General features: G+C 37.9%; 1 protein-coding gene across 1 annotated transcript; it reads left to right on the plus strand.

Annotated features, from left to right (window-relative positions):
* The first annotated feature begins 2,073 nt into the window (after positions 1–2,073).
* GIMAP6 (GTPase, IMAP family member 6) lies at positions 2,074–11,880 on the plus strand. Its single transcript, XM_078152942.1, has 3 exons — positions 2,074–2,339; positions 8,212–8,287; positions 9,777–11,880. Exons 1-3 carry the CDS (start codon positions 2,208–2,210, stop codon positions 10,598–10,600), a joined length of 1,032 nt encoding a protein of 343 aa, XP_078009068.1. The 5' UTR covers positions 2,074–2,207; the 3' UTR covers positions 10,601–11,880.
* Positions 11,881–25,750: the final 13,870 nt, after the last annotated feature.

Below are 25,750 nucleotides of genomic sequence, written 5' to 3' on the forward strand. Positions count from 1 at the left end.
TCATTTCCTCCCTACCCCTTCCAATTTCAGTTCCTGAAACAGAATACATTTAGAATGGTATTTTACAGCAGCAACTCCAGGACTGGTGGTGATGGGGTGCTTGGGTGCCTGTGCTTGGATCTCAATTTCTTCCTGGCCCTAGAAACGCTATCCCTGGCAGTTTCCCTCCAGCCCAAAGACCCTATCTCTGGCAATAACTCATGAATGGGCCCAGTGAGGCAAAATCTCATTATCTCTCCCTGTTACAAGAACAAGCTGACCTCTGTAGAATTGCCCTTGTATGAACAGGACTATCTTGTACCAGCAGAACTATCACGTATTGATTCCCAGTTACCATATACAATCCAGAGGTCAAGCGATAGACGTCAATTCCTGAAACTATGTTGTTACAGACATAACAGACCAAAAATATACCCTTTAGGAACCTTCTTCTCCACCCCCTCCCCCCACCCCACCCTGTTTCCAGTAGCGAATGATGCCTGTGACCAAGATTGTGTGTTATCACCTAATTAGCATACTTGGCACACAATCCACTGCTTTTCCTATATAAGCTTTAGCATCATTCCTGTTAGGTTGCAAGTTCCCTAAAGAGCTCTGGCCACCATGGCAGGTTTCTTAGGAACCCTTGCCCACTGAAAAGAGTAACAATAAATCTTTGCCACCTTGACTTAAAGAATGCCTGAGTCTGTGAATTCATTCCAGACAACCCTGTCCTGTACTCTGTTCTTTGAGGAGTCTCTAAACCTCTCAGACTGCAACAGTGGCATGCCATTTGTGTCTGTTTGAATTAATGTAGTCTTCATTTAGAACGATGGGAGGAAAGTCACTAAATTATTCATATTCTTGTTTTTGTTTTTTGTTTTTGGTGAAGCAATTGGGGTTAAGTGACTTGCCCAGGGTCACACAGTTAGTAAGTGTTATGCGTCTGAGGCCGGATTTGAACTCATGTTCTCCTGACTCCAGGGCGGTTGCTCTATCCACTTTGCTACCTAGCTGCCCCTAAATTATTCATTTCTTAATCCAACAACCCTACTCATTGATATAAATCCCAGGGAGGTCAAAGACATAACGAAGTGACCTGAATCTGTCCAAATAGTCACAGCAGTCTTTTTGTAGTAACAAAAAAGCTGGAAACAAAATGGGTGCCTGCTCATTAGGGAATAGCTGAACAAATTGTAGCTTACATAGAGTGTAATGAAATGCTATTATGTTACAAGAAAGGCTGAAAATGAGAAGTTCTGAGTAACATGGAAGACTTCATCTCTGCCTCACAGCTACCTGCTCAAGATTCTGTGTTACTGGGAGATTCTTTGGAAACCCAGAGCTGCTTCCATACCACGATGAAATGTCAGAGGAGGACTTTTGGTAGAGATTGCAATAATAATTATTTTGCATTTACAAATGCTTTAGAAGATATTCAAGCTATCCATAGCTTTATGGGAAAATGTTTTACATTCACTAATAACTAGAGAAATGCAAACTCAAATAACTCTGAGGTTCCACTTCACATCCATAGTCAGAAAGACCTGAATTCAAATATACCTTCAGATCCTTACTAGCTGTATGACCCTGGGCAAGTCACTTAACTTCAGTTTCCTCAACTGTAAAATAAGGATGATAATAACAGCACCTATGAACCTCACAGGGTTGTCATGAGGCTGAAATGAAATACTGTTTATAAAGTACTTATCACAGTGCATGGCACACAGTAAGTGCTTAATAAATGCCTGTTCCCTTCTTTCTTCCCTTTTCATTCAAGAATTCTATTCAGTGCAATGACCAACCACTATTTAACACAAATTTTTGGAAGTGCTTTCACACACATGAGCTGATTTGATCCTTACAATGTCCCTATTAGATAAACAGGACAAGTATTATCCTCATTTTACGTATGATCACACTGAGGCTTAGAGCCATAGAGTGAATTGACCAAGGATATGTACCTAGTAAGTTCCAGAGCCAGACCTCAATCCACGTTGAAAGATGTCATGGAGAATTCTCCATGTTTAACTAAGGTAAAGTGAGCTATCACTTTCACAGCTGCCTTGGCTCGAGATGTAAACAGGGAGGTCCAGACTTCCTGTTTCTGTAGCTGACTGTCTCAGAGCCAGCAGCAAACATTATACTGTGTCAGGGCGGCTCCCACAAAACGAACTGTGTTTTCAGACCATTTTCTGTTGAAAAGTTTATAGAAGAGAGCAAAGATTATGCTGAATACATCTGGGGACCTGATGTTCAGTGGAACGCATCCAAGCAATAGGGAAATTTCTAACAACTCACAGACATCAGTGACAGAAAACAAGGCTCACCAGCACTGTGGTGAGTCTGTGTGTTCAGAAGTAGGTATGCTCATGTGTGTGCACTTGTGTGTGCTAATGTGTGTTAGCGGGTGGACTGCTGTGTGTGCTCATGTTTGTGTATTTGTGTATGTGCTCCTGTGTGTTTGTGTGGGCTCCTATGTGTGCTCATGAGTGCTTCCGATGTTTGTGTGTGTTCATGCATGTTCATGTCTGTGTGTTCATGTATGTGCTCCTATGTGTGTGCTCCAGTGTTCCTGTGTATGCTCGTGTACGTATCTGTGTGTACATGCTCATCGTGTATGTGCTTGTGGCAAAATGGAAAAAGCACAGAATTTGGGTAGAAAAGTTAGATTAAAGGGCTTACTCTGCCACTGACTTCCTCACTTAGATCTGGTCTGGGTCACAAGTTCTGAATTTTGATCTTCACCCTGTAAAGCCAAGTAGCTCCCTCACAGGATTGTTGTGGGCAGATCGAACAAGGTCAGAGATGTTATAGGGCTCCCAAAAGTCCTCTGTGAAAGGGAGAGATCGTTTATCTACCATTCACTTGTCTGCTCTGTTTGAAGAAAGGACCAGCTCCTTGATAACTAATGAGTGAATGTGATTCAGTACTCCACAAATAATTCAGGCCAGGAAGCTGTGCAATTGTCTTCCCTGAATTATTTTTCTTTGCTACCAAATGGCTGGTAGCCCAGAGATCATTTAAAAATCCACAGAATTTGTAGGCAAGAAAGGACATTAATGATTATCTTCTCTGAAACCCTCTCCTGACCACTACGGGAACCTGAGTCCCGGAAAAGTGAACTGCTCACCCAAAGTCACATGATGAATTAGTCAAAGAGCCAAGGCAGGAATAGGGGGACTTTTCTGTCATGACTCACTGTTCTTCCCACAATATCATTCTCGGTTATTTCCCTAAACCCCTCACACAAAGGACTTATTCTGGCCATGGAGCTCTATTCCACAATCATTCTCAAGTGCTCTTTGCCCTGTCCATTCAAACTCCTATCTGTCTGGCCTCCTGAGAGGAATGTACTCTGGGACTGTGGTATCTAGGTACTCTGTTTGGAGCTAAGGGTCAGGATGTGTAAGGATGACATTGCATCATTTCAATACAGTTTGTGTTTGTATGACCAGACCCTAGGATAGTGTCTGAAACACAGGAATAAATGCTTGTTGCTTAATAAATTAATTGATTAGAAAGGGAAGCAGACGCTGTCTGAAAAACTTCTCAGACAGAGCTTTATAGAGTGGCTATATTTTGGTGGAGTTACCAAAGAACAAGAGTTTGGCCCTCATGTAAAGTAAAATTCACATTAAAAAAAAATCAGGAGCTGGATTTTATCAATCCACATAGGGGCCATCAGGATTATTTGCTAATAGAACTCACATGAGATTGATTGATAATTCAGGAAGTTAAGTCAATAATGTATATACCAAGACCCATGCTGGCCAAGGGTTAGAATGTGCAAGTCAGCTGTTCAGCAAGTCATACTCTAAAAGGAAAACCAAGTCTTTAGGAAAATCTAATCATTTTCTTAGTGAGACTGGGGTCATAGAAAAGGGAATCTAATTCAGTTTAATTCTACTCAAAAAACCATTATCAAACATTTGCTTTGTACATGGTGTATACCAATATACCAGTATGCATAGTATGGAATAGGATAGAATATCTAGCTATCTTTATTTTTATCTATATATCTATATATTTATCTGTATTTACATATCCATATTTGTATCTATCTATATCTATAGGTATATATGTACATATGTGTGTGTATGTATATATATATATATATACACACATATATATACATATATATATATATGTATATACACGCACATATAGCTATATCTATATATACCAATATAAGGGGTAGCTAGCTAGCATGATGGATGTAGTGCTGGGCCTAGAGTCAGGAAGACTCATGTTCCTGAATTCAAATCTGGCCTCAGACACTTATTAGATATATGACCCTAGGTAAGTCACTTAAACCCTCTTTGTCTCAGTTTACTCATCTGTAAAAGGAGGTTGAGAAGGAAATGGCAAACCACTGTAGTATCTTTGCCAAGAAAACCCCAAAAATTGGTTCCCAAAGAGTCAGACATGACTGAAATGACTGAACAACAACAAATGCATATATGTGTATGTGAATATATTTATAAATATATATACCAGTATACATGGTGTCTCAAAAATCTTGAAGGATTTTTGAGCTTTTAATAGCTGCAAGAGCTTAAAACTGTCTTAAGACTTTTGAAACACCCTGTGCAATGCAATAGGATACAAAGAGGAAATAAAATACAGTCCATGCCCTGGAGGAGCTTACAAGCTAATAAATGGGGAAAATAATATAAACACAACTATCCTATTTTAATTTGATGATTATAAAGGGGGGAAAGGATAACTTTTTCCACAATGGTAACTGCTTTTCTACTGCAATCAATCAATTAGCAAGCATTCTTGAACACTAATAAGCATTAATAAATAGGAGATACAAAAACAAAAGCGAAACTTACTTTCTAGCCAGGGATACGTATCAGTATAAGTATATATACAAAATACATACTAGGTGTCAAATTAGATCCTGGTTAATTTGGAAAAGCACAAACAGCAAAGAGCAAAGAACCTTGGGAAAGACTTCATGCAGAAGGCAGTGTTTGAGCTTAGTCTTGATGGAAATTAGGAACTCTTAAAGGGGGAAGTAAGGAGGCAAAGCATTCGTTATAAGTATGGGCAACAACCAGTCCAAAGGAGATGGAAGGAGTGCTATTTGTGAGGAAGAGCACAAAGATCGGTTTAGCTTAGCTATTGACAGTCTAAGGGAAAGTAATATGGAATAAGTCTAGAAAGGGAGTTACTAATGCCTTCCTGAGATTTATTGAACTGTGTAGATATCAGAGTCTTGGCCAGGGCTGGTGATGAAAAGTTCTGGAACGTGACTGAACAAGTAGTGGAAGCTTGCTACCTGGGATTGGAATTGTCTTTCTCCCTTTCCCCCACCCACTAGTCTTATAAGAGAAAAAAAGAAGAACCTTAGAATTCAAAAACCAGGAAAACCTTAACTACCAGCTACAGAGAGTTGTTACATAGCTACCAAAAACCATGACCTGGTTTATAGTCTAGCAGCTAGACTACAGCTTTTAAAGATTAAAACTGGGAGATAAATGTAATACTCGCCACAAGCTAGTATTTACTCTCTAAACAATACCTAACTTACTGAACCAGGAAGAGGAGTCCAAAGAAAAATAGAAACACTAAGGCTTTTTTGCTAATTGGAAGGATCCTACTGTTTGTTCTAGAATAGGGTTGAGCCAAGTACAGCCAGTCTGGCCACCTCCTCTTTTTTAACTTTTATAATTTAAAATACAACAATACTTTATTTACAAATGTAAAAACTATTCTTAGGGAGGACACAAAAAGAGTGACCAGACCTGAGTTTGCTGATACCTGAACTAGTCACCTGGGGCTGAGAATGTCTTCTTGGAGAGATGAGAAGCCTCTAACCAAGACCTTGTATGGGGATAAAACAGAAAAACCCAAGGGAAAGCTTTTTGAAGGTCCCAAACAAGGGTTTCTGCCTTTTCTAAAAGAACTAGGAGGGGCAGCTAGGTGGCACAGTGGATAGAGCGCTGGCCCTGAATTCAGGAGGACCTGAGTTCAAATCCAGCCTCAGACACATAACACTTGCTAGCTGTGTGACCCTGGGCAAGTCACTTAACCCTATTGCTAGACAAAAAAATAATAATAATAAAAATAAAAGAACTAGGAAGAGGCTTTAAGTCAAAAGAGAATAGAGGCACCTGCTTTTCCCTTAAGGAGGAAATAGCCAAGGATTTGAGCTGAGACTGAAGCTGGAGGCAGCAGAGTCTATAGAACCAGCAAGCAACAGTCTAAGCAGGAGCAGCACAATGATATCATTAGAAGACAGTGGGCCTGCAGTGTCAGAGGAATGAGTTGCTCCCCCACATATTACTCCCTACCCAGCAGGGATATACCTTGTATACATCCACCCTTCTCACTGACGTTATGTCAGTTGGTCAAAGAGTCTGCCCCAAGATGATGGGAGAAACTTTTTTGCTACCATATATATATATATATGTATATATATGGAGGGGATCCTAAGTTATGCTTTTAGGGAATGTGGCCCATAGAGTACCTTGAACCTGGGGCCATTTCTTGGAGAAGGTTGATATTGAAAATTGGCAGTGGCTTGTGCCTGGGACTTGATAGAAGCTAAAAAGATTAAAGGAAATGGGGTATTGGGGTATATTCTCAGCCTTAAAGAAATACAACAGAAGGCACTGATCCTTCTGTGTAGGTAGAAGGCTGCTAGCATCATGAAGCAGGGGAACAAGAGAATGGAATTCAGTCACCCTAATTCAGCAAAGAGTAGGAGCTGGAGAACTTTATGTGAGGAGAAATAAATCAACATTCTCAAAGCACTTGGCATCCCATTGGAGTGACAGCTTGGTGGAAGCCAACAGGGCTTCCAATGTGTTGACTGCCTGAGGGTATGTTGTTGGGAGGGTTTGGGGAGGAGGATGTCTCCCTATGAAAAAAGCAATAACAGTTTCTGACAGCAGTATCAATGGTAGCGGGAGAAGTAAGGCAGAAACTTCAGAAATGGCACTTAAGAATCCTAACTTTAGGTGGCAGCTAGGCCCTGAAGTAAGGAGGATATGAGTTCAAATCCAGCCTCATACCAAACACTTGACATTTACTAGCTATGTGACCCTGGGCAAGTCACTTAACCCCAATTGCCTAAAAAGAAAAAAAAAGAATCTTGACTTTAAACTTGACAAAGCATTGTACATTTATTATCTCACTCTGTACCTTTGCACTGGCTATCCCTCTCTTCCTTAAAGACAAAGTTCAAATAATACCTTCTACACCAGGGGTTCATATATCCCTAAGAATTATGTGAAGCTTATCAAGGGGTCTGAGGAATATTTGGCTTATATCTTATCCTATTGAAATATTTCCAAAGTAGGGGCAGCTAGGTGGTGCAGTGGATAAAGCACCGGCCCTGATGTCAGGAGGACCTGAGTTCAATTCTGGCCTCAGACCAAACACTTGACACTTACTAGCTGTGTGTGACTTTGGCCAAGTCACTTAACCCCAATTGCCTAAAAAAAAAAAATGGAATATTCCCAAAGAGCAGTGTTAATGAAAAAATATATTAATTGGACAAGGCTGGAAAGGAAAGGAAACAGCATTTTAAACTTGAGTTTAAATCCCGGCTTTGCTATTAACTACCTGCGCAACACTAGTCACATTGTTTAACTTGTCTGGAAATCAGTTTTCTTTGTCTATAAAATGAGGAGGTTGTACTGGATGATCTGTGAAGTGCCTTCAGCCCTACAACCTATGATCTATAAAATTGCACAGTTATATTTCCACTACAGACCTCATAAGCTTGTTGCAAGGAAAATCTTTGTGAATCTCAGCTTGATGAATATTTGTATTATTTATCCAATCTTATTGCCTATTGGTCCCAATACACAATCTCATATCTGCCTTAATCTGTCTCCTCATTGTTTCCTCACATTCTGCTAACTCATTCCTGCCCATACTGTTTTCCTCTCCCTCTCTGAGCATGTTTATCTCTTCTCCTCTCCTCCAAATCCTAACCATCCATCAGGACCCAACCCAAGTTCTACCCCCTCCATTCAGCTCTTCAGACTCTGAAAGAATAGAGCTAGGAATGAGAAACAGAATCTCTCTTGTTTTCTAAAATAGATGCAGGGTCATATTTGACAAGTCTCCCTTCCCTCCTGTCATCCAGCTCCGTAGACTATCAAAAACTTGCCAAATACAACACTTCTGGAAAGAAAAGATCAGTGTATTTTAGACCTTGGACCTCAGGATAAAAATTAATTTCAGTTTCACGCCTGCTTCTTTCTTCAGATGGAAGGGAGAAGAGGAGATGGAGAGCCCTGTGGTGATACTGAAATTCTTGCTGATCAGGCAACTCAAGGGAATGGTGAGAATTGTTGATAATAAAGGATTTTCTCTAAAGGAGAGAAGTACCAACTGTGCCCGTGAACAGTTGAAGCTGGCCTTATGTAAAGACTAAGTAGGTGGCTGCCTAGATGGTATGATTTCAGGATATGAGGAAGGTTTCCCTTCCCCCTCAAATCTATTCCTCACCTGCCTTGCACAGTGCCTAAAATTCCATTAATATTGTCCCTTCGTTGGGTTAAGGCACTGAAGATACAAATACACTTAGACTGGACAATACATTAAGCCAGAGATCCCAAGGCTTTGGACTTAGTAGTGGAGTGACTCTGGGCAAGTTGATTAACTTTTTTTGCCTCAGTTTCCTTACCTGTAAAATGAGCTGGAAAAGGAAATGGCAAAAACCACTCCAGCATCTTTGCCAAGAAAGCTCCAAATGGGGTCATGAAGAGTCTGACATGACTGAAACAATGAAACAAACTCAAGGCTTTGTGGGAGGAGAATCTGCTTTTCATTTGCATTCTCCCCCAGACCCTTGAGATCACTTGAAATGGGGGATAAGGAAAAGGGAACAGAAAGGGAAAAGTTGAGAAGCAGCATGATATTGGGGGGGAAGTATCGATATTGATGTTGTAGTCAGAAGGCCTATCAGGATTTTGCTCTAATACTTACTAGCTGTATGATTCCAGGCAAATCACTTAAGGTCTCTGTGCCTCTGTTTCCCTACCTGTAAAAGGAAGACATTAATATATGCTTTGTATACATTATGTTATGAGAAGAGTATCTTGTCAATATTAAATGGGGACAGCTGTTGATAATGAAATTCATGATTGAGTTGAGTTGGGGAGTATAAATGAAGGGAGGTATGCTCACATCCCTACTGGATTTCTCAGTAAAACATAAGGAATGGGAAGGGTGAGATGGAGTGAGGGATAGGGAAAGAGGTAGGGGGAAAAAAAGAGCTTGGCCAGAATGAGATGAAACACAGCACAAATAAGTAAGGAAGTAGGGAGAGGACATGATAGATCAGAAAACTGGGGTATTATGTAGAGAAGGCAAGCTTTCCTATAGCAAAAATCTAGGCAGCCAGGGTATAACATAAGGACATCTGACCTGGAAATGAGGTAGTTAATAGGATTGTTTACTTGTCAAAAAGTAACTCTTCAGTCAGCAAAAGTCTCTCTCTCTCTCTCTCTCTCTCTCTCTCTCTCTCTCTCTCTCTCTCTCTCTCTCTCTCTCTCTCCTCTCTTCCCAATGCTTGATTCAAACTCACTCCCTCCCTCTCCCAACTGGGACTCAGTATTCATACGTAAGCTGGATAGGGAGTAGTGCAGGGGTGAAAGGGGAAGGAAGAGCCCCCTTGATTTCCTTCCCATGGTCCAGCTATAAAGCAGAACAATGACAACTACTTGGCTTTTGTTTTTCAATATGAGTTGGCCAAAGGCAACAGAGGAAAGGGATGTTTATGTCCTTCAGAATTCTGACCCTCTCATTTTCATGTTCTTGCTTTCCAGGCCCAGTGATGCCGAGTGAGCTGAGGCTCATCCTCGTAGGGAAGACAGGAAGTGGGAAGAGTGCAACTGGAAATACCATCCTTGGCAAGAAAGCCTTTAAGTCTAAGCTCAGTTGCAGGCCAGTGACTGAGAGCTGCCAAAGAGAGAGCAGGAAATGGCATGGAAAAACACTTGTTGTCATTGACACACCAGATATCTTTTCCTCCAGTGCCCAAACAAATAGAGATCTAGAGATCTGTCGCTGTATGGCCCTCTCTTCCCCAGGGCCTCATGCCCTGCTTTTGGTGATACAGTTGGGCCGTTACACCAATGAGGACAAGGAGGCCCTCAGGTGCATCCAGGAGATCTTTGGACCAGGGATCCTGTCTCACACCATCCTTGTCTTCACCAGGAAAGAAGACTTAGGTGGGGAAACCCTAAAGGAATACTTACAAGGAACAGGGAGCAAAAGCTTGGCCTGGCTATATGTGGTGTGTGAAGGATTTCACTGTGGTTTCAACAACAAAATTGAAGGGGAGGGGCAAGAGGCCCAACTAAAGGAACTGATGGATATGATAGAAGGGATTGTCTGGAAAAATAACTTCCGCTGCTACTCGAATGAGGTGTATGACTATATCCAGCAAAATATTCAGCAGTTAAGAGAGGAGCTGGGAGAAGAGCCAATAGGCCAGGGGCAGGGTTCTAAGGGAGCTTTCTGTAAAGAGAATATGGCATCAGAGGAGTCAGATCAGACCTGCTCTGCACTAGAAAGTCTGATGACCATTCAGAGGAAATATAAGCAGAATCAAAAATCAATGCTGAAGATGGAGTCTCAGACCCCTTGAGTGGATGACAACTCACATTGGGGTGCTTTCAGTGAAAGTTTTCCTGGCAGGTTGCTCAGGAGTCTTCCTCATCTCCTCTACTACCCATAAACCTATCCTACTTGATTGGACCCAGGCACTGCAATAGAGAGGAAAGAACCCAGACCTAAGAATCAGAGTAGAAGAAAGCTCAGGGAGCTATTGCTAGCCAGAGTATCATTGATGGCAAGTAGCCTAGACTAAACAATCTCATCCCAAGACATGTGTCAGGCTACTACACTTTTCAATGAACTTTTCCACCCATAATCTTATCTGATTCTTTCCACAATCCTATTGGTGAGGCAGGATCAAAGGATCCACAGGTGGAAAGGGATATTAGATATCATTTAATCCAATCTCATCATTTTTCATGGCAATATCTGAAAGACCCAACTGCCAATCCTACTCTGCCACTTGACTAGTTCTAAGGCTTGAACAAGTCACTTCATCTGATCCACCTTACAATTGAGGAAACTGAGGAAGGCAGAGGTAAAATGATTTTCCCAGAGTCACACAGCTAGTCAGTGTCTGAGGCCAGACTTGAACTACCTAGCTGCCTTTATATCTTATTTTGCATAAGATGCTAGGTATTGGTCTAAATCTAATTTCTTCCATACTATTATCCATTTTTCTCAGAAGTTTTTGTCAAATAATGAATTTTTTTCCTAGTAGTGATCTTTGTGTTTTAAATTTTTATTGACATTCTTATGAATGATAAAAGTAGGATGGGGGGCAGCTAGGTGGTGCAGTGGATAGAGCCCCAGCCTTGCAGTCAGGAGGACCTGAGTTCAAATCTGGCCTCAGACACTTGACACTTACTAGCTGTGTGACCCTGGGCAAGTCACTTAATCCTGATTGCCTCATCAAAAAGAAAAAAAAGTAGGACTGGCCTTAAATTAATAAAAAAAAAAAAGATAACAATTAATAATAAATAACAAATAACCATGCATAATGTGGGATAATGACCACTGATGAAAGTTGCCCCAATCAAATACACTTCCTTCACTGACTGGCCACCATCATTAAAATTTATACCATGAGATGCTGATTCCTTTGGACAAAAGTTTTGATACCTGGCAAAAATTAAAATGCTCTAAAGAAGGGTAACACATTAAGGTAAAATCCTAGCCATACTTTGAGAATCAGTTCCAACATTCCCTCCACCACTGTAGCTTCCTTGATACTGCCAAGCAGAATTATCTCCTCAGTCTTTGAACTTTGCTGCTGATACTTTGTTATTAAATATCTAATGAACTATCATATTCTATTTTGTACCATAGTCTTGTATGTTCATATCTTATCTTACCCGCTAGATTGTAAGCTCCATGAAGGCGAGCACCTTATCTAACTTTGGATCCCACAAGGCCTTGTAGTAGGCTTTGTGAATTGAATTTGCTCAAATAAATACATGAATCAGTAAATAAATAAATAATTAATGCCTTAGCAAAGATTAATTTAACAGGTCAACAGAGAAAGCACAAAGCAAGACCTTAAGGGGAAGAAATCTAGCACAGGTAAGAGTTGATGGAAGGAGGTGTTGTAATAAATAAATAAAGCAAGGGAGACTGTTTGGGACACTAAGCCCAGATAGGACATAGGGGTACGGGGGGGGGGGTGGATGAGGAGGCTGGATATCACAGCAGCAGCATGAGGACACAGAAAAAGAGCTTAAATGGAGAAACCAAACAAAATACAGGTTGTCCTTGATGGGAAAGCAACTATAGTTCTCGTTCATTAAAGACTAGCTCAGCATAGTACATAGCATATAGTAAGTGCTTAGTAAATGCTTTTTGACTTTTTGACTAGCCAATGCATCTGAGTGCCATCCTTTCATTTATTCATTTAAAAAATATACTAAGCAGTAAACACCTTCCTAGCTCCGTGCTACATCCTGTAGCACAGAGAACCCAAATAACAGAGATGATGACTGTGATTGGGAGGATGGAAAAAAGAGGGTCTTCAAGAGGACACAAGAGGCAGCTATTAACTAATTAACTAATGGTCTTGGCAGCAGTGTCAAATTCAAATAAAAACAAATTTCTGCAGGGCTACATACTGACTTAGAAAACCATAAATCAACATTAACTATGTTGTAGTATATTTTCATTTATTTTACTAAATATTTCCCAATACATTTTAATCTGGTTCAGCCATATTTGGGAGTGTTTGACACCTGTTTTTTCCAGTGTTACTGAGAATCATAGACACCCAACACTAAAGGGTCTGAAGAAAGCTACTCAAATTACCTTTAAAAAAAAAAGGTGGAATGACAAATTGAAAAGTAGACATTGGACCTAAAGAGGCTGAGAGCAATTGTGTGGTCAAGGCATGAATATACAGTTTATTAACAATGAAATCAATAATAAGACAAAACACAATTATTTACAAAATTGCCATGTGAATGATCATAGTGACAGTCACCTAAAAGTGACACAAGAGGAGCAGATGACTTCTCTTCCACTGTGAAAACAGTCCCATGATATTTAGTTTACTTGGGACAACAAATTCTTTTTGGAAGAATTCCCTTGTTTTCTTCACAAGATAAAAGTGAATAATAATTTCCTTTTTTAAAAAGAGAGACTATCTCTACCCCTGTCCTCTTTGTGTCACTCTCTAGATGTGACAGGAAAACAGCATCTTCCATTTCTCTCCAGCCCTGACTCCTGACAGACTCCCACCTCATAAAAATCTTTATAATGTGTTTCTTTATAAAAATAAGTTGATACAGTTCTAACAAAAAAGAAGTCTCTCTTTACCTTCCTTCTGTCTTCTCTACAGTTTATATCATAGATCTTCATATAGCAAAGTTAAATTTATACACACATAAGTCTCCTACACTCCTTTTGGAGAAGTACCTCATAGAATGACAGGTTTAATTGTAACTGTGAGCATCCTTCCTTCTTAAAGAGTCAGTAACATTTTTATAACCCCTGTAGGAAGGCTTTTGAAACAGGGATGGGATTACACACACACACACATACATATATACACATATGTGTATAAATATGCAAACATACTATATAGTGAGAGTCTATTAAGACTCAGGACTTGCTTGAGAGAAATTGAAGATGTTTTTTTCCTGTCACATTTGGAAAGTGACATGAAAAGAAGAGAGGTAGAGATATTTTCTCTCTCTCTCAATAAAATTATTGTAACTTTTATCCTGAATATATCCTGAAATCCTGAATATTTTGAAAATAAAGAGAACATATATACAGATATACATAAAATTCTGAATTTCACAAACACCAAAAAAAAAAATAATATTTCTACACAAAGTAGAACACAAAAAGAAATTTTATGTGAAATCACACATTTCTATTCCATACTTATCTCTTACGGTCTTTGTCTTTTTTAAGCATATAATAAATTCAGCTTGATACTTTCAAACTGTCCTACTTGTCTGTGCTGACTTTGAAATTCCTTTTAGGCAGAGCCAAGATAATGGAGTAAAGGCAGGGACTCACCTGAGCTCTCCTCCAACATCCTCCAAATACCTTTTAAAAATGACTTTAAACAAATTCTAGTGCAGCAAAACCCACAAAAAGATGCAGTGAAACAAATTTCCAGCTCAAGACAACTTGGAAGGTTGGCAGGAAAAGTCAGTTGGAGCAGGGTAAGAGGAAAGCCCAGTTCAGTACAGGCTGCACCAGTGCAAACTGGACCCTAGCAAACCCAGAGCAGGCCATGGGGTGACTGAATAAGTGGCAGAACTGCTGGTTTCCAGACCTTTCAGGCCACAAATGCCAAAGAAAACTTAGAAGGTTGGCAGGAAGGGTCTGTTGCCTCTGAGTGAGAATGAAGCATAGTCCAGCACAGGCTGTGCCAGCACAGCCCTGGCCCCAGCAAACCAGGAGCAGGCCTTAGGAGTAACTGACTCAGCAGTGGCAGCACAGATGTTGAGGGCGGGCTCTAAAGAGTCTGATCTGGGTTTAAGATCCAGGACAGAGTTTGACTCTTGCCCAGTCTTAACCCACAGGGCTCAATCATTTAGGAAGCAGGGCTCTCCAAATCTCCCTCTCTGCAAGGGAGGTTTTCTGAGACATTCTTTCTCACTCTTTGAACCTTAGATTTACATACTACCCCTCTATGCAGATGGCACCAAGGCGCCTGGGAAAACCTTTGAAAATATAACCCAATCTAGGAACCCTGATAACAAGGAAATGTATGTTGTCACATCCTCAGCAGATGCTTTGGGGAGTGTCTCATGGGGAGGACTCTTTGAAGTTAGGCTAGATTTTTTTTTTCTATGTATCCTGTACCCTCAGATGAATAAACTGAGTCAGTCTTTACTGATCCGCCTGGCCCATGTCTTTCTTTATTTCGCACTCTTCCATTCAGTGCAGTATTTAATTGCTGCCAACATTTGGTGCCTGAATAAGGACTTGAAAGTACGAGAAGAGCAGTCCTCTTAGTGTTCCGGAGAAAAAGAAAACCCTTGGCAGCTCTATGCTGTGGAACAAGGTCCTTGGGAGCTCAACACTGTGGAAACAAGGTAAGAGGGCGAGGGTTTTTATACCCAGTCCTTTGGCAGTTTTAGGGCCGAAGGAAACACCAGGCTTAAGTGGGAGAGTAGGGAAATAGATTAGAGTGAAGGCTCAGTAATAGAGCATAAGAATAGAAAGGAAAAGGGGCTTGAGCTTAAAAAATAGTGCTGCTTTGAAATGGCCACAAGCACTTACTTTCAGTTTTGGGAGGCGTGCCTGGGATCAAAAGTCTGGGTCAAACACAAAGTGGAATCAAAGACAAAGAATGTTTATCTAAAACTTTTCAAGGAAATAGTGACAGAAAGGGGTTTATTTATTACAAATAGCTACAGTAATTTTAGAACATGCTAAAAATATGTCTCACTCCTCCAGAGAATGTGCCATTAGCAACAAAAGTGCTCAGGGTAAATGCGGAGGTGGGAACAGAGGAAGAAGAAGAGAGGAATAGACTATTTGATGAGAAGCTTAGAATTGCAGAAGAGGATGAGGTGAAAGGTGTATTCCCTTTCTCTTAAACAACAGAGCTGGAGAAAACTCATTCTCCAAACAATTGTTGATTTGTATAGGGGATTTCTGACTAGTCTCCCTGTCATTATGTTATCTGTTCTATGTGAGTGTCTGTGTGTATGTGTGTAATCTGAAATCTTTTGCAGCTAGCTAGCTTTCTCCCCTTTCCCCTCCCTACTACCAGCACCCTCCCAGGATGGGGTGGATGGGGGTAAGATGGAGAGAAAAAATATTTTATTATTTACATTATATGATTGATAAAAGACAAGAAAGTTTAAGCATGCAATAATGAGAGAAGTAGGGGTAGAAAGAATAGCATAATCCATCTTCATTAATAGCATAAATGGAGGATTTGAGAATAAAAGATTTGAAAACTTTTGAAGAGTTATTAGGAAGAAATTCTCTTTCTTTTGCATTCTAAAGCTCTGGCCAAAGCTTTGGGTGTAAAATTGAAAGATTATCAAAGATAAGTTGTTGGAAAATATTCTCTTCCTTTCTCTCACATTCCAACCCTGGCCAAGTTGGGGTGTGAGAGACAGAATGAGAATAGTGAAAAGGAGGGTGCACCCCCTCAGATGGTAAAGCAAAGTTTTTTATGTATTTGGAATGCAATCAAAAGATAATTTAGCTCATTCAAATTAGTAATATGTTTGTTTCAAGTTTTGAAAATCTAGTATTGTTACAAATTGGTAAACTTTTATATTGTTTTGTGCTATGTCAAACAATTTTTAATAATTTAGATGGTATTAAAATGTGAATTACTGAAAGATAGTGGGAAAGCTGTGTAAAAACCAGCTAAATTATTTTATCAAGTCCAGTTAATTTTGTCTCATAATGTTTTATAACTGTCAATTAGAAAATCAGGTATTTCCATCTTTACCTGTAATTAAAGAACAGCTTATAGTTAAAACAATTTGACTATCACTTATGAAAATTACCAGACTGTTAATTCAGTTATTTGAAGTTACTGTTTTAATGTTAACACCTAGAATTTTATATTACTTATGAGTGAAAAGGAGGGGCACAAGGCAATTCTTTCTACTTGGTAAATTCGCCAGGGCTCCTGGAAACTATCTGTTGTGGGCAAGGTCATCTGCCCTGAAAAAAAAAAAAAAAAGAACTTTTTAGGATCATGCAGCTCCTAAACAATGAACTTAATTTGCTGAGAAGTTGCAACTGTATGTACAATAGATAGAAATGATTTCTAATAATTGGCTTTTTACCAGAACAAGTTTAAATTTGAGAAAGAAAAAATGTTAAGTGAAATCTCTTATGTATGTGAGTCCTGGCAAATCTTTGTTACTTACTACAACTCCATGGGAGTAAAATTAACTGTATGTGGCTTTAAGCCATGATTAGTGAAACTTGCTGTTTGAGGTAAAAAAAACTCTTAGGACTATAACTAATTTTGTTTTGAGTTTGAATTTCAGTATAGTTGTCTCCATTAAATCAGTATTTGAAGTTTTCCTATTATGTTCCTCTAAGAAGGAATGTTTTCTACCATGTGCAAAAATTTTGTTCACAACACTGTTAAAACTTGTTAGGCAGAAATATTCCCAGACAAAAATAATTTGTAATATGGATGATAAATTTTGCAGTTGTTCTATTACTAGCGAACTTTCCTTATTAATGTGTGAGCTTTAACAAGCTCTTCAGTCTCAAAGATTTATAATTACTCCTGATAAGGCACAAAAGAAATCACCCTTTGCTTACTTTGGACATATTGTTTCACAGCCCACAATTAGACCCCCAAAATATTACAAAATAGGCAAGATTCTTTAAAAACTCTTAAAGATATTAATTAGCTTTAGCCTGCCTAGTAGATCACCACTAATCAATTATTTTAAGATGAATTTAAACTAAGTAGAATAATAGATAGCTGAAACTCAATTAATTCCCTTTAATTTGTGGGGGCACAATATTTTACATCTAGGGGAGCTGTTATTTTGTTTGGGTGGAACAGTGGCTTTTGACAAAAAGGAAGCTTTTTACAGTAAAACAATTAGTTGAACAAGACTTTTAAAAGGACATATAGAATTCTTTACAAATCCTTGGAATTCACCTGTTTTTGTTATTAAAATGAAGTCAGCAAAATGGAGGATGCTTCATGACCTCTGAGCTATTAATGAAGTCTCCCTTCACCCATTATGAATTCTGTTTCCTAGCCTTTGATAGTTATTGATTTAAAAGATTGCTTTTTTATTATTCCACTGCAAGAAGCTGACAAATGTTGCTTTGCTTTTACAATACCCAGTGTTAATGCAGAACACCCTGCAACCAGGTTTCAATGGAAAGTCCTTCCTCAAGGCATGAAAAACAGCCCTACAATTGTCAAAATTTTGTTAATAAAGCTATACAACCAATTAGGAAAAAATTTCTCAATGCAAAAATAGTACGCTATATAGTGACATACTTTATAGCTGTTCCACTAAAAAATGAACTCACATTTATTACCTTAGCTTCAATTGGCTTTACAGGAATATGGGCATATTATAGCCCCAGAAAGAGTTTAAGAAAAATCTCCATTTTCCTACCTAGGTCATATTGTCACCAAAACAGTAAAGCCACAAAATATACTTAGCTTGATTCTTTAAAAACTTTTAATGATTTTCAAAACTTTAGAGGATATTAATTGGCTTCGACCACACTCCAAATTACTACAGAACACTTGTGTAATTTCTTTTTTACATTTAGAGAAGATCCTAATCTAAATTCCCCTAGGACATTAACTCCTGAGGCAAAAAAGGAGCTTTATTTAGTGCAACAGAAAAATTCCTGAAGCTCAACTCACCCATATTTCTTTTAATGAAGAGGTACCAGGTGCTATTCTTAGTATTCCAGTGTCCCCTACAATTTTTAACTTATAGGAAATTTACTTTCTGTTATTAATCAACCTTATAATAAAAGACAAATAGACACTCTTGTTTCCTCTTTTGAGGATTGGCAAATTGCTATTACTATTTTTTCTGGTCATATTGATATTGATAATTACTTACCATTTTTTAAGATATTAACCTTTTTTTTTACTAATTATTCATAGGTATTTCAAAAAGATTGTTAGATTTAACCCCATTCCTTCAGCACCCATGACATTCATCGATGGGTTAAGTACAGGTATAGCAGGATATTATGAGCCTATTAATGTTGTTTCTGATAACAAGTAATCTGTTTATGTCTCTCAAAATATAGAGACTGCAAAGTTAAAATATATTACTCATACACAATTATATACTGAAAGCAATACCATTATTGATTCTTAACTACAATGCTGGCACTTAACTTTTGTTAAACTTTTATTGAGCCTTTTATTAACTATATTCTGCCAATACAACAACCTTAACTGTAGAGAAAACATTTTGTGAATATTTTTGAATAAATAAACTCCTACAGTATTAGAAACATAGTATAAAGAATAATGATTATTTTTTAATTAACAGCCTGTTTCAAATGTATCAAGAGGCTTTTCTCCCAAACATATTTGACAATTGGATGTAACTTATATGCCTTCTTTTGAAAAGCTTTCTTATATTCATGTTATAATGGTATTTTTTCTTCTTTCATTTTTGCCACTTTACAAACAAGTGGAACAATTAAACATGTGATCAATCATATTTTACAAGCCTTCACAGTTATGAATGTACTTAAACGAATTAAACAAATAATGCTCCTGAGGAGCTTCCATTAGCAAAACATATTCTTCCTTTTATGCTTTTTATAACATTTCTCTGATCACAAACATTTTATATAATTAAAAACAAAGATATTAAAATTATTCTTTTTAAACAAAAAAGGGGGAATCTGGGCTATTACCCCTCATTGATAATTGGTTATTAATTTTTGACAATTGGCTATTAATTTTTATAATTGGCTATTAATTTTCTAAATATTAACAAAGATGAGTACACTCCAGCCTAAAAACATCCAGAGGCCCAGATCCATTACTAACAAGGGGATGAGGGTGTGCTTATATTTTTTCAGAAAACTTTGATAAACCTGTCTGGATACCAGAGAAAGATGTCAGAGCATGTATAACAACTCACAGCTCTAATGCAAAGTATGAGGATTCTGGGAAAGCACAGAAGGAGCCAATCTACAGTGATCAGTTGCCTTCCCACATGGGGTCAAGTGAAAGCTCCCTGTCTTTGAGTGACAAAAGACTCCTGAACTTGTATTTTTAGTAATAGTAGCTTTACTTTTTGCTCAAGTGTATAATGTACAGAGTGCTCAGCACTGGACTTATTTTTCCTTTTCCACCCTGGATGCAACCCCTCACTTATACGGACAAATTGGGACTATATATATACTAATAATACCCGTATATTAGGAAGACAAGAAGATCCCTATCTCCAGGACAAAGTCAATGTTACAATTACCCTCAGGTCTCCAGCATCCAGGACACCTATGTTTTTCAAAATTTAGCAACAATATTGAATCATGTCTGTTCCTTGTTACATCATTTGTTAATACCAGTTTATCTATTGGATATGTAAATTTTATTCAATCTAATACTATTTTTGAATTGAAATGATACTTGTATCAATTGTACTCTCAAACAATGTATTGATCATAATGACTATATTGTACTTTTGGTAAAACAATAATCATTTGTTATTTTCCCTACTAATATTACACATGAATAGTTCCAGAACTCTGGTAAATGTGTTCCTAAAATCATCATTTCCTCCTTAAGTCAATCAAAATAATGTATTAGTCTTCTTATTACTGGTTTAATCATTGTTGCTTCTTTTATTGTATCTACTGTTTTACCTTTTGTGCTACAATCTAAAATTTAAACTGCATAATTTGTATATGACTTAGCAAAAAATATATGTTTAGTACTTAAAGTACAAGAAGCTATTGATATATTGTATAAAGTCAATTTATTAGAACAATCATTATTATATTTAGAAGATGAGTTAGAGTTTGCATGCATTTGATTAATAAAGTTTGATTGTTGGTATTGAGGGAAAAAAAAAGATGAGTTAGAAACCTTGAAAACAAGGTTGCTATTGCAATGTGATTATAGGTATTCATATATTTACATTACCCTGCTACCCTATGATGCTTCAGATCCTAATATCTCATGAGACAAGACAAGTGCCCACCTATTGAGGGCCTGGCACAATTCTAATATGACTCTAAATATTAATACCTTTCATGATATTACTGCCAATTTTGAACTGCTCAGTATGCTAACAATTGGTCTGCAATTTTACAACATCAAATTTAAATAGATACTATGATGCAACAAGAACTGGATGTTTCAGAGCAGTCAGTGATGGCTTTAGGAAAACAAATAGAACAATTAACAATGTACTTCAATTTGAAATGTAATTATCATTATTCTTCTATTTGGGTAACCCCATATGTGTATTCAAATTTCATTAATGCTAATGTAACCATTGAACAAATATTAAAGAAGCTCCAAGGTGCATGGCACTCTGAAAATATTACATAGAAAATTAACCAACTATCTAAAATACCACATGAAATTACTGATTCTTATGTTGATGGTATTGGTCCTCAAGATATTGTAAACAAATTGTTAAATTGGATTGATCAACTTAATCCTTTTAAGAATGTATTAAGTTCATTATTGCATTTTTTACCTTGACTATGTTTTGTGTTAATTTTGTGTTTCCTCCCTGCCTGCCTCTTAAGATATGTTCACCACAGCTTAGGTGAGATTCATGCATTTTCTTGGGACATGTTATTCATCATATTTTGTTTCATTATTCCTTGCATTAAGGATCAGAGTGTTAGGAAAGGATGTTCATGGCCTCAAGCTGCTTGCAAAATTTAAAGGGGGAATTTGTTGAGGGCCGGCTCTAAAGAGTCTGATCTGGGTTTAAGATCCAGGACAGAGTTTGACTCTTGCCCAGTCTTAACCCACAGGGCTCAATCATTTAGGAAGCAGGGCTCTCCAAATCTTCCCCTGCAAGGGAGGTTTTCTGAGACATTCTTTCTCACTCTTTGAACCTTAGATTTACATATTACTCCTCTATGCAGATGGCACCAAGGCACCTGGGAAAACCTTGGAAAATACAACCCAATCTAGGAACCCTGATAACGAGGAAATGTATGTTGTCATGTCCTCAGCAGATGCTTTGGGAAGTGTCTCATGGGGAGGACTCTTTGAAGTTAAGCTAGATTTTTTCTGTATATCCTGTACCCTCAGATGAATAAACTGAGTCAGTCTTTACTGCTCCGCCTGGCCCACATCTTTCTTTATTTCACGCTCTTCCATTCGGTGCACTATTTAATTGCTGGCAACACACAGACAGTAAAAGGGTAGAACAACTGGTCAGAAAGAGATTACCAGGGTCTGAGGCAGGACTCTGGTGCTTTGCCCATACTCAGATCCAGCTCCTAGTTTGCAGTTGCAGGGTGAGGAGGAGCACTAGCATAGCAGAGCTTGCAGCCACAGTAGAGGGGGGACCCTCCTCACAGTTCCAGGACAGAAAAGAGTTTGTTGTTACTCATAGATCAGAGCACAGGAAGTAGCAGAGTAGCAAAGAAAAGTACTAAATACTTCTCCTTAGGTCGTACCACCTTGGAAGAACTGAAAACTTACAACCCCTAGACATATCTCTGAAAACAGCTGCACAAAGCATCTGAAGCTTGGGACAGTGCTCCCTCCACCCTGGAAGCAGAGCCCTACTTTAACAAAGACTTAAAAGTCAAGTAATAGACTGGGGAAATGAGCGAACAATGGGAAAAAAAACTCTTACTACAGAAAGCTACTTTGGTGACAAGGAAGATCAAAATATATACTCAGAAGAAGACAACAAAGTCAAAGCTCCTATATCCAAAGTCTCCAAGAGAAATATGAACTGGTCTCAGGCCACGGAAGACCACAAAAAGGATTTTGAAAATCAAGTAAGAGAGGCAGAGGGAAAATTGGGAAGAGAAATGAGAGTGATGCAAGAAAATCATGAAAAATGAGTCAACAACTTGGTAAAGGAGACACAAAAATACACTGAAGAAAATAACACCTTAAAAAACAGACAAGGCTAAATACTAAAAAAAGTCCAAAAAGCCAACAAAGAGAAGATTGCCTTAAAAAGCAGAATTGACCAAATGGAAAAGGAGGTCCAAAAGCTCACTGAAGAAAATAATTCCTTAAAAAATTAGAATGGAGCAAATGGAAGCTAATGACTTTAAGAGAAATCAAGAAACAATAAAACTAAAACAAAGAATGAAAAATAGAAGACAATATGAAATATCTCATTGGAAAAACAACTGATCTGGAAAATAGATCCAAGACAGATAATTTTAAAAATATTGGGTTACCTGAAAGCCAAAAAAGAGCCTGAACATGATCTTTCAAGAAATTATCAAGGAAAACTGCCTTGATATTCTAGAATCAGAGGTTAAAATAGAAATTGAAAGAATACACCAAACACTTCCTGAAAGATATCTCAAAATGAAAACTCCCAGTAATATTATAGCAAAATTCTGGAGTTCCTATGTCAAGGAGAAAATATTGCAAGCAGTCAGAAAGAAGCAATTCATATATGATGTAGCCACAGTCAGGATAATACAAGATTTAGCTGCTTCTACATTAAGGGACCAGAGGGCTTGGAATATGATGTTCTAGAGAGCTAAGGAGCTAGAGTTACAACCAAGAATCGCCTACCCAACAAAACTGAGCATAATCCTTCAGGGAGGAAAATGGATATTCAATGAGATAGAGGACTTTCAAGCATTCTTGATGAAAAGAACAGAGCTGAATAGAAAATTTGACTTTCAAATATAAGACTCAAGAGAAGCATAAAAAGGTAAACAGGAAACAGGAATCATAAAACACTTAAGTTTGCATTCCTACATGGGAAAATGATATTTGTAACTCATAAGACCTTTCTCATTAAAGGGTAGTTAGAAGGAGTATAATAAATAGAGGTCATAAGTGTGAGTTGAATATGAAGGGATAATATCTAAAAAATAAAATCAAGAAGTATGAGAGAGGAATGTACTGGAAGAAAGAGAAAGGGAGAGATAGACTGGGATAAATTATCTTACATAAAAGATGCAAGAAAAAGTTTTTATAGTGGCTCTCATCATAATTGGCTCAAAGAGGGAATAACATACACATGCAATTGGCTATAAAAAAAAATCTATCTTACCCTACAGGAAAGTAGGAGGGAAACAGGACAAGAGAAGGGGGAGGAATGATAAAAGGGACAGCAGATTTGGGGAGGGTATAGTCAGAAGCAAAACACCTTTGAGGAGGGACAGGGTGAAAGGAGGGAGAAAATAGACTGAACAGGGGTGGGGGAAATAGGATGGAGGGAAATACAGTTAGCAACAGTAACTGTGAAAAAAAATATTGAAGTAAGTTTCTCTGATAAAGGCCTCATTTCTCAAACATAAAGAACTAAGTCAAATTTATAAAATAAAAACCATTCCCCAACTGATAAATGATCAAAAGATATAGTCAATTTTCAGATGAAGTAATCAAAGTTCTCTATACCCATATGAAAAAATATTCTAATTCACTATTGATTGGAGAAATGCAAATTAAAACAATTCTGAAATACTACCCACTATACTGTCAGATTGGCTACTAGGACAGAAAAGGTAAATGACAAATGTTGGAGGAGATGTGGGAAAAATGAGACATTAATGTGTTCTTGGTGGAGTTGTGAACTGATTCAACCATTCTGTAGAGCAATTTGGAACTATGCCCAAAGGGCTATAAAACCATGCATAGCCTTTGACTTAGCAATACCACTACTAGGTCTGTATCCCAAAAGAGATAAAAAACAAAAAGGAAGAGGACCTATACGTACAAAAATATTTATAGCAACTCTTTTCGGGGGGCGAAGAATTAGAAATTAAAGAGCAGCTAGGTGGTGCAGTGGATAGAGCACAGGCCCTGGAGTCAGGAGGACCGGCGTTCAAATCCAGCCTCAGACACTTGATACTTACTCATTGTGTGACCCTGGGCAAGTCACTTTACCCCATTGCCTAGCCAAAAAAAAAAAATTAGAAAGTGAGGTGATGCCCATCAATTGGAGAATGGCTGAACAAGTTGTGGTACGTTATTATGACAGAATACTATTGTACTATAAGAAATGATGAGCAGGATGCTCTCAGAAAAACTTGGGAAAACTTACACAATGATAATGCAAAGTGAAATGTACTGTGTACAAAGTAACAACAATATTGTAAGATGATCAACTATGAATGACTTAACTATTCTCAGAAATATGATCCAAGGCAACTCTGAAGAACTTATGATGAAAAATGCTATTCATCCCCAGAGAAAGAATTGATGGTGTCTGAATACGGATTGAAACATACTTTTTTTTTTTACTTTATTTTTCTTGAGGGTTTTTTTTCTCTGTTTCCTTTTACAACATGACTTTTATGGATATGTTTTGCATGGCTACACATGTATAACCTCTATCAAAATGCTTGTCTTCTTAATTGGGGTAGGGAAGGAATAAGGAAGAGAATTTGGAACTCAAAGTTTTAAAAATGAATGTTAAAAAACTGTTGTTACATTTAACTGAGGGAAAACAGAATACTGAACAAAAAAGGGAATTCTTTTTTAATCCATCTGTGGACTTTTAAAATTATTTCAATAGCCTACTTTTTTTTTGCATCTCATGGTATTCCCCTCCCCTTTTCATCCTTTTCCCCAACTAAAAATGAGAAATGGGAACCCTGTAACAAATAGACATAGTCAAGAAAAAAAAACAAATGTGTACGCTCATATCCAAAAATGTAATTCTTGCCAAATACCTGTAAAAAATGACTCTAAACAAAAATGGATTTCTTTTTCCTCACTGTGAGAGTATCTTCTCTTTGTTAGGAGGTAGATGAGATGCCTTCATTATAAGTCCTGTGGAGACATTGTTAGTCATTGTCTTGAACAGAGTCCTTAAGTCTATCAAAGATAGTTTTTCCTTTATGTGGTCATTTTCTAAACTGTCCTGCTGCCTTCACTCTGCATCAGTTCTTCCCAGGATTCTGTGAAACAGCCCCTTTAGCCATTTCTTATGGAGCAACAATATTCCATTACATTCATATGACACAATTTCTTTAGCCATTTCCTGGTTAATTCCCTAGTAACAATGTTATATCTATCCTCTACACCAGTGGTGTCAAACTCAAGTCAAAAAGGGTCCAC

This window comes from Phascolarctos cinereus, unplaced genomic scaffold (assembly GCF_003287225.1).
Source record: "Phascolarctos cinereus isolate Bilbo 61053 unplaced genomic scaffold, phaCin_HiC Scaffold_1;HRSCAF=81, whole genome shotgun sequence".
Taxonomy (NCBI): domain Eukaryota; kingdom Metazoa; phylum Chordata; class Mammalia; order Diprotodontia; family Phascolarctidae; genus Phascolarctos; species Phascolarctos cinereus.